This window comes from Xiphophorus couchianus, chromosome 15, assembly GCF_001444195.1.
Source record: "Xiphophorus couchianus chromosome 15, X_couchianus-1.0, whole genome shotgun sequence".
Taxonomy (NCBI): Eukaryota; Metazoa; Chordata; class Actinopteri; order Cyprinodontiformes; family Poeciliidae; genus Xiphophorus; species Xiphophorus couchianus.
Genome location: NC_040242.1, coordinates 10,408,480 through 10,429,695, shown reverse-complemented (window position 1 = coordinate 10,429,695; position 21,216 = coordinate 10,408,480). Strand labels below are relative to the sequence as shown.

The 21,216-nt window shown below is 35.6% G+C and overlaps 1 protein-coding gene across 4 annotated transcripts in view; it reads right to left on the bottom strand.

The window, feature by feature from the left end:
* The window catches only part of stxbp5a (syntaxin binding protein 5a (tomosyn)), a 105,853-nt gene that overhangs the window by 37,120 nt on the left and 47,517 nt on the right, over positions 1 to 21,216 (bottom strand). For all 4 annotated transcript variants that reach the window (XM_028040391.1, XM_028040393.1, XM_028040392.1 and 1 more), the window contains exons 5-7: positions 19,378 to 19,512; positions 11,582 to 11,645; positions 8,970 to 9,053 (exon numbers count right to left, since the gene is read on the bottom strand). In XM_028040391.1, coding sequence (XP_027896192.1) covers positions 8,970 to 9,053; positions 11,582 to 11,645; positions 19,378 to 19,512 — 283 coding nt within the window. The remainder of the gene's footprint in view (positions 1 to 8,969; positions 9,054 to 11,581; positions 11,646 to 19,377; positions 19,513 to 21,216) is intronic.

Genomic DNA, 21,216 nt, shown 5'->3' with positions numbered 1-21,216 from the left:
TATAGAAAGACCGATTTCATTTTCCAACCTGACTTGGCATTTGCTTACACATAACCACTAATACCCGTTTTAATGACCATGGTATTACTGTGTTTGATTGGAGGATCGCCAAGAAGGAGAGAAGAGGCATCAAACGCAATAAAGCAGAAGAGGCGAGGGCAAAGGAACCTGACTTGTTATAGGCTAATTATCTCCATGCAAAACCTCATTGCTGCACTTATTGATGCAACAGGAGCTTCAACCAAGTAATACATGCAGTGGAGGACTGAAGGACAACCCTACAGTGGCTCTTGAACAGATCAATGAATCAGATTTGGAGTCTTGCTGTAACCTCAGCCAGAAATCACATTTTACTAGTAAATTCAGTCATGCTCATAAGGATCAGATCCAACTCACTTCGAAGTCTCCGTAGTCACATACACTTACATGGTTTTAAAATCTACTGTTTTATCAAATTTATTTTAAATGATCAGTAAAGCCAAAAGTCATGAAATAGACAGCAGCTCCACATATCTCCAGAATCGTATTTTATTTATTAATCTGAATGTTGGTCTTTCATTTGCTTTTGGCCAAAATCATTAACTTTAACAGAGATATGTTTTAGATATGACACTGTGTGAATATAAAACTCAAATTGGATTGCTTAAATAAATTTTTTTATGAGAATCTAAATAAGATGCACCTGTCGATAACAGACAAAAACGTCAGATGTATCAAGGAACATTCATTTCTCAGTTACTTCCTGATTTTTAGCATTTCGTAAGGCTAGACTTGAATAAACCTTCCTCACCAAAAAATACATAATTTAACTTTTGACTTTTGTCCTTTAAAACTATGCAACTATCCAAAATGTGACTGAATACAGATTTATGTCCACGAGACATACTTGGGTAATTGTGTGCACGCAAATATTCATCTATGACAAGAAAGTCTACAAAAACAAGCACTCGGGGCAAAATGTCAACACCGATTCCCACTGAGCAATTCATTTTTGCTTTGGAATGAGAAATCCACTTTGGGTCTGTTGTTGAGTTGCTATCGTTATATAAGCACTGAATAAAACAATCCCCATTGAGCTCCTTAAGATGTTTTCTGTAATAAAAAGATGATTCACAATCACATTTCATGACTGCAGCGAGGAAAGAGGCTTAGATAAAATTCATCCTAAAACACACATGCATCTTAGATTTTGGGATTGCTGTATCCAGATTAATCATTAGATTTGTACCAAAAGAGAAACTTAATCCCAACTGTGATTTCAGATGAAAGGTCAAAAGTTTACACAAAGCTCAGCAACACTGACCCCTTAACAATATATGTTACAATGACAGAGAAATGGTTTACCCTGGTAAATGACTTGTAAGAACAGTTACATGAAATCACTTTTTTACACTAATTTAAAAAGTAGGTATTGTCAAGTTATTCTTAGCTTTATGTAGAAGCATAAAGTTTTTAAAACAGAAATATTCAGCACACTGATGGACATCACTTGGTTTTAGACAGTTTGAATGGTCATCTGTCTGGCTTCATAACTAATCTTGGAGAAGAATAAAAAAGATTATAAAACCAGAGTTTACTTAAAAAGTCACAAATAATCCATTTCAGATTTTAAAACACAAATGCAAAAAATAAATGGGTTCAAAACTATGAGAGTTTTCGTCCCATGATTGTTTTTGTTTTGAAATTATAATAACTTCTCCTGGTACTATGAACAATACATTGTCACTAAAACTCTCCTAAGCAGGTTTAGAGGAAAGTCATTAGTCAGCTGTGTATTATGGCCTAAAAAGGTGAGCTCCGATTAAAAAGACTGAAGGGGAAAACACAGTGGTGCTACTCGATGCTCTTCAAATATGACAACAATTACAGCTACCCAACAGTGCCAGTGTCTGACACAGCAGGTTCACCCCAGTTTGCACACACTGTTTCAAAAACATCAACAGTGCGTGCAAGTTTCCAGAGGATGCTGTATCGAAATCTACAGTACATCTGCAAACAGCTGCAAGAATTACCAAGCCTTTCTAAGGCAAATAAAACAAGTTATTAACTCATTAAAATTGTTTTTTAGGTTCAGAACAGAAGGTCTGCTTAAAGGTTTGAATAATTAGTTAAAAATCAAAATAAATTCGGCATTATGGTGGTTTTGCATGTCTGTGTTGATTGTTGAGATCACGACTTAGTCTGAGTGTGTAAAGTAAGCTTCACCTCTTTCTCTGTCTTAATGTGTCTCTACACAAACATTAAAATAATAAATTTTATAGCACTAATTTATAATTTAACATTATTTAACATTAGTAATAGCATGTTAATTTTTTAATTAAATCAGTTACCAAGTAGTACATTTAAGCACACATTAATAATGCAGCACAATGAAAAAGTGGTACGCATTAAATTAACATAGGGTCAGGATATATTAGACTGTTCAGTGGCAATGATATTCCAGAATAATGATAAGCTTTCTCAGATTACGCCTCAGTATTGAATTAAAATAATAAATGTATAATTTATTGCTGTTACTGCAATATTGTCCTTAATGTTTATAATTTATATAATATGTATTTTCACAACTCTCAATCGTCCACAAACAGACACCAAACAGATTAGATACACAGCTGGTGCTGTTGCCCATCTACATCAGACACAAGCCAATTGTTGCCCAACTCAAGGCTACAATGGAGGGTAAATTTTAAAAAGTTGTGTACAATCTCAAATACAAGTTTGAGCACCTCTATAAAAAAAAAAAGAAAAAACTTCTTGGCTTTTACATTTACTCTAGAAAATGGAAACACTATCACAATTTCATCTTTACTAGCATTAACAGCAAGACATTGATAGCCAGAAGCAAAGAAAAGATTAAAAAAAGCTCAATATACAGTATATATAAAAATATGAAGAATTTTATATAACTATTGAGACATAAATAAATGAGAGTGCTGAGAAAGTGACTGCAATCTGCAAAATGTAGAAAAGAAAATGAGTTCAGAGATGCACGGCAAATGGTAGGTTGTTTGTAGAGCTGACAGCAGAATAAATGAGAAAGCTCAAACTATTAAGAGAACGATAGGACAACAAAATAAAATCCTGCATTCTGTCAGAGAGCAACATTAACCATTAGACAAACAAAAGAGGCTAGAGGGGCATAGAATTAAAATCTGGCTACAATTTGGGACTATTCTTTAGGTTCAAATTATGTCCAAAGGTGTTGAGTCAAATGGGACAAGGGAGGAAGAGTCAGCGTGACAGATGCTCTCTGGCTGGCACTTACTGGAAACCCATAGTGCTGATCTGCAGCTAATAATAGACAAACCACTGAAAGAAACATAGAGGATGATGTGCTCTCTCAGCTCTTTAAGAGCTTGTAAAACCAAAGTTTTATTGGTTCAGGTTTTTGTTCGAACTTTAGCAAAAATGTTGTGGTTATTTAGAAGACATGTTAACTTCTGAGATTTTGCTGACAATTCTTAAATATATGACAGCATCTGCAACAAAAAAATAAAAAATCTTTCATTTCTGTCTACTTGCAGATGTTATGTTATACTTATCAGCCTACATTACTTTTTTGTAGCCATCTTTTCAAACCCAGAAACTTATTCCGTCTCACTCAAAATTTTCATGATAACCAAGCTTCAAAATTAGCTTATTCAAAACTCTAAATCCAGAGCTGCTTAGAATGTTTGCTTGCTCTTTTTTTGAGAACAATAAGACAGGAAACTTCCGTGTTCATTTCTGTCAACGACTTTGATTTTTGGCAGCAAGCTTCTGGGCAAACACTGGGGTTGGATTGAAAACACAACAAAAACAGAATATTGCTAGAAGTGTACAATGTGGTTTGGAAAGGGATTTGATAGATGAATAGATGACTACACTCACGAGAAAGAGTTTGCACTTAGTCATGATCTCACGGAAGACTAATTGTCGAATGATTGGTTGTGCACATATTTATTATGTTCTACTGTTAGAAAATCCTTTATAGCGCAGTAAACTCCATCTCATGTGTATTTTACTAAAATACCAAGCTCTCATTCAAGTTTTGGGCTGAAAAAACCCCAACCTTTTATAACTAAAGAAAATCTTGCATTCCAATTTTATTAGCAATTTCCTAAACATCTTGTATAAAAATAGATTTAAACTCCATGTCCTCATTGTGAAGTCAATTTAACTAACTATTGCATCAGCCGTGTTCATCAGAGTATTACTGGAGTCACAGCACAATCTTAGCCACAATACCCTACTGATGTGGCACATGGTCAATCTGGAGGAGGGTTCCAGGCCAAATTGCTCCAAAAAGTTCAGATGTTTTCTAATAACTGAATTTATTTGCCTACTAGGAATCTGATGGCTACGTTTTTAATGAGAAGCAAAAGAAGAGGTCAGTGTTTCGGCATCTTTTCATCCTTCATGTGCAAGTAAATCTAAGGAAATGCAATGGATGAGCACTTACTTTTCACTCCTCCAGTTCAAACCCTATAAAAGCAAAAGCGCAGTCTCTGGAGAGTTAGAGTTAGGATGAGGATAAGCCCTCATGGGAAGATTCATTTTGGGAAGATTCAGTTCTAGAGACTGTAATGCTCAGAAGCAGAGAGAGGTCATTAGTTTATCTAAGGGAGATGGGCACAGCAGACGCAGAAAGCAACAGAATGCGCTCCTATCGTACTGAAAATACATAATCCTCTGTGCTGCTTGTGTTTGAGTCTCTGTATCTCAGAGCCACGCCAAGAAAGAAAAATGATATGATTATCCCTAACTGGTGGTCACAACAGTACCACAGAGATCAGTGTAAAAGCAAGTGCCTGTTGACTGTGTGTATGCCCATTAGTTTTATAAGATTTAGGTTTATAAACATAAACTCCTCTTCAAAGTTTTAGTTCATGCTAGGGCCACTTCATGGGCACACAGCCACGCAGGATTGATAGAAAAGCTCCAGGTATTTTCTCAGTCTGAGTCACTTGCCTAATTTCTTAGCTTATTTCCCATTAGTTTATTATTTTCTTAGCTAAGGCCAGAGCGCTAGACACTTACTTCCTTTAAAGTCGCTTCTGAGAGTCTCATACCAATGCTGAAATCACTAACAGTTGTAAACCCAATTGTCAATTTGTAAAACTGGCTCTACAGAATAATATAAATGTTTTACAAGTCAGATATCCTTTAAGGATATACTGACCACATTTTTTTATTCCTCCACATTCATTTAAGAATAGGCATTTGTTGATAATGTGCCCCAGACAGTGTGGATATGTTGCACCTACAGAAGGTTAACTGATAAAATTTGCCTACTTTGAAGCTGCAAAATTCTGTTAATTTGCCACCTAAAATGTGCATACTTTTTTTTCTAAACATAACTAACTAAAAATAGGACTTGTATTCCCAAGGATTTTCAAAGCACTCCTGTCTTCCCCTAAAACATCCTGCAGAGGAATCCCAGCTTAAGAGTGATTTAGCCAGCTGCTGAGAGCTAATATACACCATTAATCAGGGGACAGAAATTACCAATCACTGACTGAATTAAGAAAAGTATGTTATGATGATGAAACTATGCAAAATGAAATGAGTTGTCACACAGCATTAACATGTTTGATCACACTCTATTTACATCCTCATTATCATTTTGATTTATCTCATCTTCTTGCCATGCTGGTAATTTCCCCATATCATCTATTTGATATTAACCTGAACGCTCAGCTGTCAGTACATTTCTGTGATCGCCTGTTTGTATAAACTTGTATGATCTGGTGAAACGACTAACATAAAATGGGAAAGTAAAAAATGTGAAAGAAAAACAGGACAGGAGCAGTGACTGCTATTGGCAGAGCTCTATCCATCATATGGGGAATATTTCTCCTTTCTAGTCTTCCTTGCCTAAGACATGTGTAGGCTCAGTAAAAATCCTGCTTTCTACTCCAGACATTTTGTCACATTAGGACCTCTCTTAAAGCCTAAGGTGCTTTGTGAATAGCTTATCTTATTTAGGTAAAATTCTAAGAAAATATTTGCAGACATTTTAATAACTTTCCTAAAATGACATCACTAGGGTTCTCTTGTAATATGGGCCCAGATGTTTATAGCCTCTGTATAAAAAAAACATACCCGTTTTCCTAACTGTCTGGCATTAATTAAATTTGTTTTTTGCTCATACACATACACACACATCTCTCATGTCTTTTTTCTAAATGATCTTTCTCACTTGTAAATTTACTTTAATCTGAGAATCTTATTTTTAATTGTTGTACAATATTATTTTTCATTTGTTACAAATTTACCTTATTTTTCTGTTTTTATATATTTTTTTTGTTTTTACCTTTGGGTTAATGTGCATTCTTCCATTTAAGTTGCTGCTGGTATAACTTCATTTCCCCATTGTGGCACAGAAAGAATAATTAAATTTGATTCTACTCTATTCTTAACTTTTCCCATTTTAAATCAGTTAGTTTTTTTATTTATTTATTTGTTAAAGGCCAGAGTAACGAGCAAGATACTTTTGACATTTACCTACTATAAAATTAGAGTTAAATTCCTTAGTAGAATTGACTTTTAAGTTTATAACGTAGGTCAAAAGTTGAGAGTCTGCCTCTATAAGCGTCTCTCAGTTGTTTTCCCAAAATGTGGCCCATTTCTCCTGACAGACCTGGTATAACAGAGTCAGGTTTGTAGACCGTGTTACTCTGACAAACCTTTTCAGTCTGATCACAAGATTTGTGCTGGCTACCTCAACACACATTTGTTGTACTTAAGAAACGTCGGAACTAATTTAGCTGTATTCTTAGGCTCATTGTCCATTTGGAAGACATGTTGTGGCCAAGCCATAATTCCAGGCTCATGTCTTGAGACATTGCTTAAATATTAATTCACACTTTTTTCTCACAATGCCACTTTTTTAATGAAATAGCACAAGTCCCCTGTGCATCAAAAAACCTACACAACATGATTCTGCTGCCCCTGTAATTCTATTTATGAGTCAATCATTCAGAAGCAATGACATCACTAAAGGCAACAACAAATTACCAATGACATTTGAGGCTTTACAGGGCATTTAAAGGCATAGTAATGGCCTATAAATCAATGACTTTGTGAAGTTTAAAAAAAAAAAAAAAAAAAACTTGGCCATAGTACTACCACAAGCTTTAAATTTCACATTTGACCTCTGTCAGATGTGCCAAGTAGGCAATGGGCTTTACTGAAGAGCTAATAAAAATTGGATGTCAATTTGAATGCATTAACAGCACTTTGCTGTCAATCAAATTAGCAAAGTGAAGAGGAGGGGATGGGATGGGTGCTAGGGGGAACTCACTTCTGGCTCCTGCTTCTAAAATCCATTCAAGCAACAGCAGCTTTTGTCATTTCGCAAAAAAGTCACTTTAAAAACAACACATTTTAAGTTATGAAGAACATTCTAGGGAGCAAATAAAACTACAATGGGTTTTACATTAATAGTTGCAATGCAACATTCAGATTTCAGATGTAGAAGTATTAACAAGCAGAATGTATGCAAGTTTGGGTGTTCTTTGTGTCCAACATGTCTATTAGCCTTAAATAAGACCAATAAAATTATCCAGAGGATGTATATTTTAGAATACAACAAAAAGAAAGGCATTCAGAATCTAAGTTAAAGGTCCATAACCCTTTTACCAACATATATTCATTGAAGCATGTATATGTACTTTTTTTCATTGTAAAGAATATTTCCAGGAATCTCCAAAAGGCAGGAATGAATAACTCTGCACCTTCGTGTTATTTATTATTACCAAGAAAAACATGAGTACTTTTTGGTGCACACTATATTTTGGAAAAGAAAGAAAAAGTGCAGTCCATGACGTTTAAAATCAGCTTTGTCCGAGACATCACTTTTATATTTAATCTTATTTTTTGTGTATGGGTTTTATTCCATATTTGGCTATTGATTTGGGAGAAATCAATAGCCAAAACCGAATATGAATAAATGATATAAAAATGAATTAAGAATCTAACAAATGCAACAAATAAAAAAAAAAAAAACATCATCTGCTTGGACTTTTTATTTAGATCAAAGCAGATCTAAGCACAAACAGTCAAAGAGTAACTAAACTCAGTGCCAATGTCACTGTTAAATTACCTTTTAATTGATATTAAAAGTTATTCAGGTAGTGTTCACTTTTTGTACTTTTCAGTTGCCTCCGATTTGTTTAAATGTTTTCATTTACATTTTACCAATTTAACAGATCTGTTATTTACAAGGTAAATGTTTTAATATGTATATATGTATTTATTTATTGTTTTCTCATTTTACATTTTCTCTATTTTCATAATCACATGTATTCCCATATGACAAGAGAAAGAGAAGGTAAATTGTCTATGCTAGAAATTAGAAAGAGATGTGCTGAACGGTGGCATATTATTATGCTAAAGATCCCACTAGTCCACAGATGCTGATAACAGTGTCTTCATAACACTGCAGACGGTGTCCCAGCCCTGGTTCTCCTGTCAATTCTCTGCCACAGTGTGACAGTTCAGTCAATAAATGTGAGCTTTGAAACTTACTGATGGTCTGCACTTATTCTTACAGCTCCAAGCAAAGCAAACACTCAGTAAAAATTAGCATGTCCACCTAAGTTTTCATCAATGTCACATGGAACTGAAGTCAATAAAGCTATGGGACTCCAGTAGAGTGACCCGGGGCATCCTGCTGACTTTACTTTTTCGATTGACGACAGAGCCCAGGTGCTTCTACAGAATCAGCTGCCACCCTCTAATAGTATTGTGTAAAAAAAAAAAAAAAAAAAAGCAAGCCCCAGGTCTGATAAATTTAAAATTTAATCTTACTTTTATACACATTTTTAACAAACACTTTACCTGTTAGAAAACACAGATCAGGTGGGTCATGAAAATTTTATGACGTTTTAAGGTTATAAAAGAGACAATGGGGTAAGTTTACTGCTGATTGAAAACGAAAGGAAAAGACTCAAACGGGAAGAAATAAATCAGTGAGATTTGCCTACCTCATCATAAGTGTAGCGATAGTCTGCTTTCTTTGATTTCAAATCCCACAGGACCACGATCCCAGACTCAAATCCAATTATAAGCTGCAGAGGAAGAGCAACAACCATTCAGTGAGACCAGGGGATAGAGTCGACCCTCTGATGAGCTGAAACTGAAGTAATACTCTTGACATTTCAGCACAGTATGATAGAAAGTCAGTGTAAGTAGGAACCTGTTACTCCTAGTTAACAGCAGAAAAGGCAAAAAAAAAAAAATAAGCTTGCAAAAAGAACAAAAGGCTGCTTTGATTCTTGACAACCTATTTAAGGAAACAACACCTACCACACAGTCTCAGTACATTCAGATTTCAGTTTGTTTCACATCTGTCTAAAAATATTTATATATAAAAAGCAAACAGAAAGCTTTACATGTGCTGAGACTTACAGTGAAAAGAGAACTAAGCACTGCAATGGGGCATTCTTACAGTAAGTCTTTTACAAATGAAGATAAACAATTTTCTTAAAATCTTTTAATAAAATCTAACTTAAAGATATTTAAGTTTGCAGCTGTTATGTAACAAAATGTGAAGGTAGGAATGATACTCTACATACAGTGAATATTGTGGACACTGTATTTAGGGGGAAGCTTATATGCAGAAATGCGTTGCAACATCAATGTGCACGTTCATGCAAACATTAAAATATGTATGCATGAAGTCCTGTAATGTTTTAACGGTGCTGCATTTTTTGACGGAATGATGGCTGAGAGAGCTCACAGACTTATTAGAACAGGCAGATGGACGACTCACAAACACATGGAGAAGACATGTTCATCTGTTTGACAGTAAGCGTGCCACAAACACGCGCAAAGCATAAATTAGATCAGCATGATTTATTTGGTCACAACATAAGCATGAAAGGTATTGTTGGAAAAAGGACAAGTAGCAAAGGCGTTTCCGGCAACCGAAAAAGGATTGCGACACAATGACGTTTCATTTCTTTGAAACACAGTGATCAGCAAATTGCAACAACAGATGTACAGCAGTAGTCTGTCAATGTGACCATATTTGGTTTTCTTTTGGCCGACAGGATAAAAGTTTCTAGTCATGTATTTTTCATCTTTAGAAAAGAGTTGCTTGGTAACTCCAAGCATTCATAAAAATGTCAATTTGTCAAGTATTCTGAAGAAGGGATAAGCAGAATAAGAATTTGCAATAAGAACTGAAAAAACTACTGAATATTCACAAGCAAAACGCCTACTTTCATTGTTGTGTGTGGTCTAAACAAAAAAATAATGTAATAACCTTTAATATGCGTTCTTAGATTACTTCTGTTCTTCAGCTGGAAATGGTTCACTTCACATGGACCATTTTTGACCTTCGTCAGTTAACTTCCAACTTTGCATGGGTGATTTAAAAGCACAAGTTAAATTCAGGTGATAAAAGCCCAACTGCTTTAAGGCAGAAGTTTTCATCTCATATACACAAATGTTATATTATTCATATTCACCATGCTTCTCTGCATATTTAGTTGAGAGTATTTAAATAGGTTAATTCCCAGACAGCGACTCAGCTTTTAAAAGCAGTTCATAAAATTTTAACAAAGCTAAATTCCAGGTTATTCCACAAACTTGATGTTAACATGTATCAATTATCAAACAAGTTTTAATTTGCGTTTTGGATCACTATGTAGTTGGAACAACTAATTGTTTCCTAATTTCAACCATTATATGTTGTGTTGAGACAAAATTGAAGAATTTGGAGCGTGTCCATTTTTTCAACTATGTTGTACAGTTCACCTGCATCAGTGGAATTGAAAACAAAATGCTCATCATCTTGCTAGCAACTTGGTACAGTATTCTTAATTCTTTGACAGACTTCCAAACAACCTTTTCATTATTATGAGCAAAGAGCTCAATCTTATCTGCTTTAAACTTGAAACTGTATTTAAGGCAGCAATTTAAATGTAAATGTCAACAGCCACACATTTTAGTCAAGCATTTGATTATTTGTTTTGGAGCAGGATGTTCTTTCTTGGTCAGCACCCTATCAGTCCATATTGATTTTAAACCTGCTTACGTGTGAGCAATGACTCTGGTGCATCACTAACTTCTTGTTTACAATAGGCTTGAAACTTTTTTTTTCTTGGGTTGTTCTTAAATGTTCAAAATAGAAACTGGACACTTCTGGCTGCAATCTTAAACACATCCCAATAATGGGTTTGGAATCAAAATAGAACAGTAACATTAAGTTTAAGGATGACCCAGAACTTAACTATGTTGAAAATGTGTGTAGATTTTGCTTACAAGTCAGATTAAGGAAACCAACCAAGTTAAATGAGCTTTACCAATTCTGCCTAGATTTGCCAAAAAAAAAAAAGAAATCATGTGCATTATGTGCAACTTTCATGAAGATTTTACTAAATACAGAAAATCCACTTTAAATTCAGACTTTTCATTATCTGACATTGTTGTATGATCATTCCACTCAGGGGAAACTTTGTTCAAATTCATGATTGAAAGCCCCTTATTAATAAAAGTACATTGGTGCCTGTAATGTGTATGAAAATTTCTGACTGAGCATTAAACCACAATGAAGAAATCTATAGCTGTAGACAAACAAATTGTGCTTTACCTTTCCCTCATCCATAGGGTTATCACTTATGTGGACAACTGGTCCCGGGTGAGCCTTGGAGGAACTTATGAGAGACAAAAAGACAGAACAGAAAATGTATTTTATCAGTTTTGATCTATGATACACAAAATAAAAACAGCAGCAATGCCATGGGGAAAAATCTGAATCTTTGAGGTAATCAAACCATTTTTAACATATAGCAAAGATAACCTGAGTAAATAAAAGCAAACTACTTTCTTTTTCTTTTTTTTTAATCATCACGGTACATAAAAATCAACAACAAAATAAAACTCTCCAAAAGCATATAGGTAAACTCCAAAGGCTTTCGAATTGGTTTTATACAGTATCCTCTTGGCAATAACCACTTGTTCTTGAATTCATTTATATTGTGATATAATGTGTTGTTTTAGAGACTTTTTAGCTCACTTCATGTTGTCAAACAGGTTCTATGTAGATGATTCCAGTCATTTGACAATTACATTGGCAATTATGTTGCCAAGTATGGCCAAAAACAGATGCTATTCATTTGTCTATATTGAAATAAGTATTTTTTCTTTGTAATCTATTTTTCATATTGCATTTGTGTGAAAACTGAGTGTTAATACTAGCTTAAAAAAGCAATGGAAGCTTTATTCTGCATTGTGTATACACAATTATATGTTAATTGACAATGTGCTTGGAGTGATTAATGCCAGATCAATATGTATGTCTGACTAGCAAACAACTACTATTCAAATAATTCAGCTGAGAAGAACATAAAACTGAATAATGCACTTTTTTCTTCAGCGAAAGGATTGAAGGAAAAAGAGAGAAGACAATGCTGCTGCTCACCCCGTGGTGAAAAAGAGCAGCCGAAAGTCATAAATTCACCAAAGGTTGTGATAAATGACTGTGTCAGTCCCTGGTGGCTGTGTGTATGTGAGTTTATGCGTCTGTTAATTTGCATGTCCGTGGAGAAAGCCTAAAACGCCTCTTCACTCGTCCTCCTGTCTGTGTCTTACTCTCCAGACAGCTTTGTGTCAAATTCCCCGTTTCAGAAATTTCCTAGCCTGCTCTTCCTTTACGCGGTGAGATGGGAAGGTCACTGCTGAAAAACAGTGATTGTTGTTGCTGTAAAAGCATAACTCTTATATGGCGGAGGAAGGATAAGGATGCCACACAAGGATAGGAAGGTGAAGCTAAATGAAAGAAACACAAAAGTGAGGAAAATTGGACACCTTTGCTTTGGTCCATCTTATGACAGTGCACAATTTTTTTGGCACACTGAAAAGCTGAAGGTGACAGGATTTTCTGATGCTAAAATAAAACTGGAGTTGTACTGATGAAAGGTTGCAATTACAGTTTCTGGTTCCAGTATCAGTTTAGGTCAAATGTAATTTATCTCTGTGAACTTTAATACATAGCAGTATTTTTTTTCCTTCTAATTTTACAGCAAAGTATAAAAGAAAAAGAAAGAAAACTCTCATGCAGTGACAGCTTATTCTCAATCTTACTAGAAATAAATTGACATTGTACTTCGTACGTCTTTTATAAATCTGTTCTTATGATAATGGAAAATGAACTGAATTCTTTTAGTGCTCTCTAGTCAAACAGACACAAATGCACATATAGGTCAGTTTAAAAGAAATCAGTTTATAACTTGGAGTTCAGTGTCTTGCCTAAGGACACTTTAAGGTGTGGTGGTGGGAAACTTAAAATCTCACTTTTAAACTTGAAAAAAGAAGGATATTTCATAAAATAAACTACATTAGCGATAACTCTGAGCATTCAGGACTCAGTAAGCTGGTCCAGATTAAATTTCTTCCCGGTCACCATGTGATTAATTTGAGTATACTTTAATTTTGTATTATACTATTTAAGAAAAATGTAGATAGAAATTAAACTGCAACAAAAAAAATTTTGTTTATTTTAAAAGATGTGCATTGCCAGAATCTATAAATAAAATCAAAAGAAGAAAAACATATTTAACAATGGGTCTATGTGCTCGTTTGTCTATTAGAAAGTAACAGTTAGTGGGCAGGCAGACAGTCGGTTGTCTCTATATTTAGCCTGTTAGTACTGGAGCCTTATTACCTAAGCTCTGCTGCAGCAGGATCTCTTGATGTGTCTAAAACCCATTCACTGTCTGTATGCAAGCTAAGAGCTATCTACACCTGCAGGCACATTCACAGTCAAAAACATGCATGTCAGCACAATTAAGACATATTTGAACACTTTCACACTTGTAAACAATATCCCCAATAGCATAAACAATCTCCTTATGGAAGTCAAAATCCACCATTGTCGTAGGGAGCTATACTTACTTGTCCAATGACTTAATTCTATCTTTGCTATTTATCTTTAAAAATTCTGATTAAATTGTTTACAGCACATAAATCCGACATGAACATTTTCACAAAGTCTGCAAATACACATTCAGGTTTGGAGATAAAGGAATCACCATGGCAACAGAGGCAGGATGGGCAGAGTGCACATAGGCTCCCAAAAACCATCTGTAGTCTGCCACGAGCAAACCGACACACCCACACAAACCAAAAGCTGTCAGGACATGCTTTACTGCACACATACACACCTGTCGGGGTGTGTACATGCATGTGTGCTTGCTTGTCTCCATGCCGTTATTCTCATGGCACCTTTCACGTTTATTACATTCAAGTCTTTTCAGCTACTTATTCAAGGTTTTCATTTCAAACAAGCACACACTCGCAAAACCTGGCGACTGCTTGAGTTAAACTGAATACCCAGTGGAAAGTATAACCTTGATAGCTTTGGTTCAGACACTCATCTTTTATGTACCTGTGCTACACCAAACGCCATTTCTGAGTATCACCACTGCCCAACCATGCTTTCAGTGCATTTAAAGAGAACGGACTATTTCTTTACTTGTGTTTTGCAAGCAAGCACACAAGTGCTGCTAAGCAATTGTTGGTGGGTGTGTTGATGGCACAGTGGGGATATTTAAGCAACAGAAAAAGAAACACCTCACTAAACTCGACAACATCTCTTCAGGGGAAATGCAAGGAGTTTCTTTTTTGTGCTGGATAAATTCCCAGTATTTAAAAATGTAGCATATGATTTATATATATATTTAATGTGTTTAAACACATCTAAAGCATCCTTTACCAGCACTTATGCATACTGATAAAACCTGACACAAAGTTATGCACACAGAGAGCAAGATTCAAACATCTGGTGTCATCGCAGGTAATGATCTCAGAGGCAGCTTGCAGTTTTCAGAGAAACAGCGTGGCTTAAGCAGCATATTTGCAGTCTGCCCATGCCATATGTGGCCTCATTTCACCTCAGTCAGTAGTGTTTACAGTCATTTTAAATCATATTTGCTATTCATGTTTTGTTTTACGTAGAGTCATCTTTTTTCTTTACATAGAATAAACTTTATTATCTGCGTTTCAGTGTTTAATCTTTTCATTTTCTGTACTGAGTAAATAGGGCTACTGACAAAGTATCTGTTACTAGCTCAATGTTTGTGTTCAGATGTGCCCCTTCCCTAGAAGTAGCTATTGCTACCATCAACTTTGTTGTTTTTGTGTTCCAGGGCAAAGTACACTTTTGCTAGTGTTTGTGTTTAACCGTTTCTCTGACCAGGAGTAAGTTATCAACAAAGCTAATGCTAATATTGCTTTCAAACTTTACTAGTGATCTAGGTTCCCCTTTAGATTGTTTCAGGCTTCTATAAATTAAATGTATTAGTATATTATTAATATTGGCAGCTGTAAGATCAGTATCAGGATTCTAAATAAACTATTATTTTAATATTTAGATTATTTAGGACAAAACAAATGGACAAAATTGTGTGGCCTACTTGAAATGAATTAGTCTTTTACTCAAAATGTATAATTTACAAAAATTAAGACAAGATAAGACAACAAAATTATTTTCTTTAAGTAGTCACTTCAATAATGGTTGTAGTTAGAAATCCAGGTCACTTAGACCAGATTCTGCATGACAAGTGATCACTGAATGGCTTAGAGACATTTTTTCCCTCTTTTCACACATAAGGTGACATCTTTGTACAAATACACAAAACTACATTTTGCAAGAAATAGTAGCATTAAAAGACAAAACACATTTACAATAGCTGCTGGCCTCTGAGTAAGAGAACAGGTGAAATTAAAAGGGTACCAGAACAGGAGACGCCGCAAGTCAAAATGCTCACATAAACTCAGTCACAGGAAGCTGTGAAGATTCATCACTCTACTCTACCACATCTTGAACTTTTGTTGCCAGTAACTATGTGGCTGAATCAAATTGAACTCACTCACAGACGCACAAACAGCCAGGCACATATGTTAAGACATTTTGCGTATTTGCACAAAATAGTGCACTGTGTTTACTTTACATTCCGGTACAGTTTCCAGCAAAGTGGCTTTGGAACAGAGGTGTGAGTCATGAGCACATAGCATTGGTTTGGGTTGGGCCTGGTCAGGCCTTGGGCTAAATGGCATAGCAGGTGCGGCTCGTCTCCAAATAGAAGGGCCCAAGGGACAATGACCCCAGAAACCGCTACATCGTGGCCTATTAGCAGTCACAGGAGAATAGTGGTGCACTGAGCAGAGTGTGGAATTTAACATTTAAGTACTTCTTGCAACACTATGTCCATGCTAATGATAACAATGCAGGGGATGTGTTTTGAATTGAGAATATTATTTTAAAAAACTGTCTCAAGACTGTTTTAACAAAGCAAAACATTTGGTTTCCCAGAATCCAAAATATATTCAAAAGAGCTACTACTTTCAGTTTTCTAAACTAAATCTAAATTCCAATCTTTTGCCCCATTAACAAACGCACCATAACTAAATGTTACCAGGTCATGTTGACAACATGTTACTGAAAAAATATCTGACATTGAGTCATCGCTCTGAAACAGTGAGATGGTTAAAACTGAGTTAGAGAAAAGATGACAAGACACTTTACGGGAACATTTTCTGCAGTATATTAAGACGTTCTTTGGGATCATTTAGGCTGTGAAGAAGCGACTCTTCAGAAGATAACAGGAAGGCTAAACAGTGTAAACAAAGTTGCTGTCTTTTGCCCTTTTGACCTTTCAACCTGTGCCTGTTATGGAGTATCCTTGATTTTTTAAAATGCTGATGGCTTTCTGGAAAGTCAAGGCATGAAATTGAATGCATGGAGAGTTCTCTTTTAGCAATAACAGCAGTGTTTACTGTGTTACCAGCTAATTTAAGATGACAAAGATAGAAAAATGTCAAGGCCGTGATCATTTTGTCTTGGGTATTTTTTTTTTTAAACCTCTTTAACAGTGAATGCTCTTTCACTAATGGTATGACATTGCCTTAGCTCCTAATATAAACACATAATGACTTGAAAATAATATTTTGCTGTTGTTCTAATATTCTATTATGTTACTCCTCAAAGAGAAATCGGCCAAAATCAGCATCAGCAGGTCAAAGCCTTACAAAAAGCAATCAGCTGGGAAAATGTGAAACGTGCAAATCTGTAAAGAGCTAATTCCAGTAAAATGGAAACAGGAACACCTGTTAAAAATCAATATTACCTATATAATTGTACCAGTTGCAATTGTAATCGCCTTCCTTGTCATATTAAAACACAAGTGGCCAAACAGAAGAGGTAAAGAAGCTTTTGTTTTCTGGACACTGACCCTATGACCTCTACAGCTGGCACAGAGATATGAGGACAAAGAACTCTCTGATCTGCTTCAAAGCAAATCACACATGTGCACAAAAATATGCAAACCATGTGCTTCTGTAGCATATCAGAGAAATCAGTCCAGACACCTCTACCATCTTAAAGGAGGTGATTTTCCTCTAAAATTGCCAAGTGACTAAGTGATCATGTGTAGGAAGTGCATTGGTAACATGCAGCTAATAGTTAATTTGTGCATATTGTCATGTTAACAGGATTTTTTTTAACAAATAAATATCATTTCAAGACATTTAATTATAACTGATTAATGCTTTGCATTTAGAATGTTATGTTTTCTTTTACTGAAACGAAAAGTTTTTTGATATACGTTTTAAAAATTTATTTGAATTTTTTCTTTCCAAACAAACTTAGAGTGTGAACTGTGAAGGTGAGGGACAGAGGAAGAGAGCTCCGTCAAGAAAAGTCAAAGTTAAGGCTTGTCCTTTAATCTGAAGGCCATATGGTATCTACTGATCTATCATTCATATCGTCTCTCCATCTCATCATTATCACTCTTTACATTCGGCCCTTTTTTTTCTTTAATTGGAAACCTTCTCCCTGGTCGCTATCTCTTATCTGCACAACTTCCTTTATCTGCTCTGCCCTGTGCTACCTGCTTTTAACCCTCCATCACAACTCCACCCATCTCCTCCATCACTCTGCCTCCGTGCGCGTCCTTTTCCCCAGGCGAAAGCCCCATCTCATCCATTCAGCTTCTCTCCCCTCTGTCATAATCCCGCTTCCCCTTCTCTCTCCCACCACTCAACTCTCGCCTTTTCTTCCCCGCAGCCCTGTCGACGAGACGTCTGTGTGTACCATACACTGATCTCGGCAGACACCTGTTCCACCCACTCCCCCCTCCTAATCTTTTCCTGCTATCTACACACAAACATGCATATGGGCTCACATGCAAGAAGAGGGATGAGGGGAAAGTGTGAAGCAAAATGCTCCAGTGAATAATTTAAGTCTCTACAGCGGGGAGCCAAAATGGAGCCTGTCATCCTGACGGATCCATTGAAACAGCAGAGATGGCATCCTCACTACCTGAAACCGTGCTTTGAAATGACACTTATGAATAACTTCTTATGTCATTACAAAACTATAGCTGAGCTTAGAAAGCTATTCTGCTTACGGTGAACCTCGAACAACACCAACAACTCAAGTAATCCACAAATACAAGGAACAAAAAGAAACAGAAGTAAATTAGTCTAAAAATTGAAGTGATGGGTAGAAAATTACCAACATTTATAAAACTTAAATTTGGCACACAAACAAAAGTGGGTTTCGTCTACAGAACACAATACCCACAGTGAAACAGGGTGACAGCAGCATCATGCTGTGGGGTTCCTTTTCTTCAAAACTGTTTATTTTATTCAGGTGAAGTTATGAACAGCCTCACAAATTGGGTAGTTTAGACCAAAAACCTCTAGGTGTTTTCGAGAAAACTGAAGATAAGATGATGAGATTTTATTTTGTAGTTTCCCCTGAGCATGTTTTTTGTTCAAATCAACAGCAAACATGCCTTCTTTGGAAGAAAAATTATGTCTTGGAAAAGCTCAGTTAAAACTCAAAATCAAGTCTGTTAAAATGTGAAAATTAAAATTCATGGGGTCACCTAAAGAAGGATGAAGACAAAATATATCCTAGAAATCATTTTTGGACATTAAGGGCAGAGTAGAGCTAAGTTCATATGTTTAATGCTAAAATTGCTGAAACAGTAATAGCGCCAACACTTGTTTAGCAAAGATATTGCATTCTTTAAATGTTTTTTTTTCCTCTTTGTGCTTTTTTTTTTAACTTAAATTGTGTGTATTATTATAAGTGTAAAAAATATTTTTTTTATTACGTAATTGTAAAAAAAATATTTACAATAATCCTATTTACCAATCACAAAAGCCTGTTATTGTAACAGGAAAGTTCAGACTTATAAAGTCCACCAACTATGAGACAGCTTTTAAATATGAAGCTGAAATTTGAAAACAAGGCCTGTGCAGCCCTGTGTTCAGATGTGTGGGAACTGGAAGATAAGGAGAAAGAAAGAGACTTGAGAGAAATTTTGTTGGAGAGAAACCATCAGAGGGTAAGAAAAAAAAGAGGTCAGGGCCACTCACAGTTCAATGGCTTTGTTCCACATGATGACGTAGCCTGAGAGCATGAAGGACTCCACGTTGACGATGTGGACGTTCCCTCGTTCTGTGCCGATGTACAGCCATTTACTCTGGAATGGCAGGTGGCAGAAAGTTATTCTGTGGAAGGAAAAAGAAACAACAACCATTAGAGACATTGTCCAAACATTAAGGGAAAATGTTTGGATAACGATGAAAACTCTTGGAAATCACTGAGTGTCTCATAAGTGGTGACAAATTATGCCAAACTTTGAGGGAATTACTTACCACTCCAACAGGTCAGAGAACTCAAGATAAGACTGACACACCAAAGAGGGCTTTACTCAGCCATTTAGCCCATTTTTCTGTACATCCATAGGACATGTGAGGGCAAGAGTCAAGCGTAATTCTCCTGTTTTCATTATCTCTTGGTATCTCCTCCTTTCATCCATCCATCAGACTTAGATTTAATGAGAGGTTATAAACCCTTCCCTCCTTTAACGTGGCTGTCCATTCATCTTCTCATCCCTTTTTCATCATTGTGTTCTTTCATCCATCCTCCCGTGGAATAATAATGTGCAACCTTGGTAATCCAGCATGCTAATATTTCAAGGTCAGTTAGATCCTCCAGTGATCTGATTCTGCACAGCGGTTTGAGACAAAGCTTTAGACTTCAGAGGCTCAAAACAGAACCCTTAAGTTACTCCTTGAGTATGAATATTATATACATAGCAAGAGAAAAAAAAGTCTGGCTTCTTTATTTTCAGATTACATCATCCTGTGATCAAGCATGTAAATATTTCCTTTGTAATAACAAAATTAGCTGCTACAGAGCAATTAAAACATTAAACACATGAAAATTCCACATCAGATCAGTATCAGAGTCAAGATTAATAAAATGTTATGTCTCAATTACTGTTCTTAATTATTCTGCATAATTCTGCAATATTCAATAGTTATGACTCACGTTTGATATAATGAATGTGCATTAACTAGTGCTTTGCAAAAACTAACTGAAAGTCTCCTAATTAAATTGACTAAATAAATTAGTACAAAAAATTTGGCAACAAAATAAAATGCTTAGAAATACTGGGTTATGAGAGACTTTATTCGATTGCCTACAAATATTCTTTTTGGCGATCCAGTCCAGTACATGGTGATAAACTTTTCAGCCAGGTTTCCCATTTTGATTTACTCGTTACCAGCTAAACTGATTTAAAAAGTCAATTCTCTGTGTTTTATAGTTAAACAGATTCAAGATGATATTGTTAATTTAAATATGACCCATTATATATAAATTGAAGTACATCGTGTATTAGGCATAATTGGGCCTAAATCCAGCCACAGTTAGGTATGAGTTAAATATGCATCAACAGGCATTACTGGTCAACACTTAATAATGTTTTGGTGTGTGGAGAATTTATGACAACAGTTAACATGGGATTAAAACATAAGATAGAGATGATGATAAACTACAATCGCTGCTACAACAATGCATAATTTATTATTTACAAGTTAACTGAAGTAGCAGCCAATAACTGAATTCTTTCATTATTTGTATCACATCAGCCAATGCACAAGCCTGATGCCCTGCTCATTACCAGCAAAATGTTTTGGTATAAGCTACTAGAAATGCAATAATATTTCCAAAGTACATTTTTAAAAGTCAGAAAAAAGAGATTGCAATTCTTAACTATCTACACAAGTGGACACACGTAAAGCATTGCATTTGCAATTTAATAGCATTTTTTTTTCTTGCAAAAAGACTATTCAAAATGTTTTACACGCCAAGTCACTTCAGCCTAAGATCCTAAGGGCTGTCAGTTTGTAGCACCCCTGCATCTA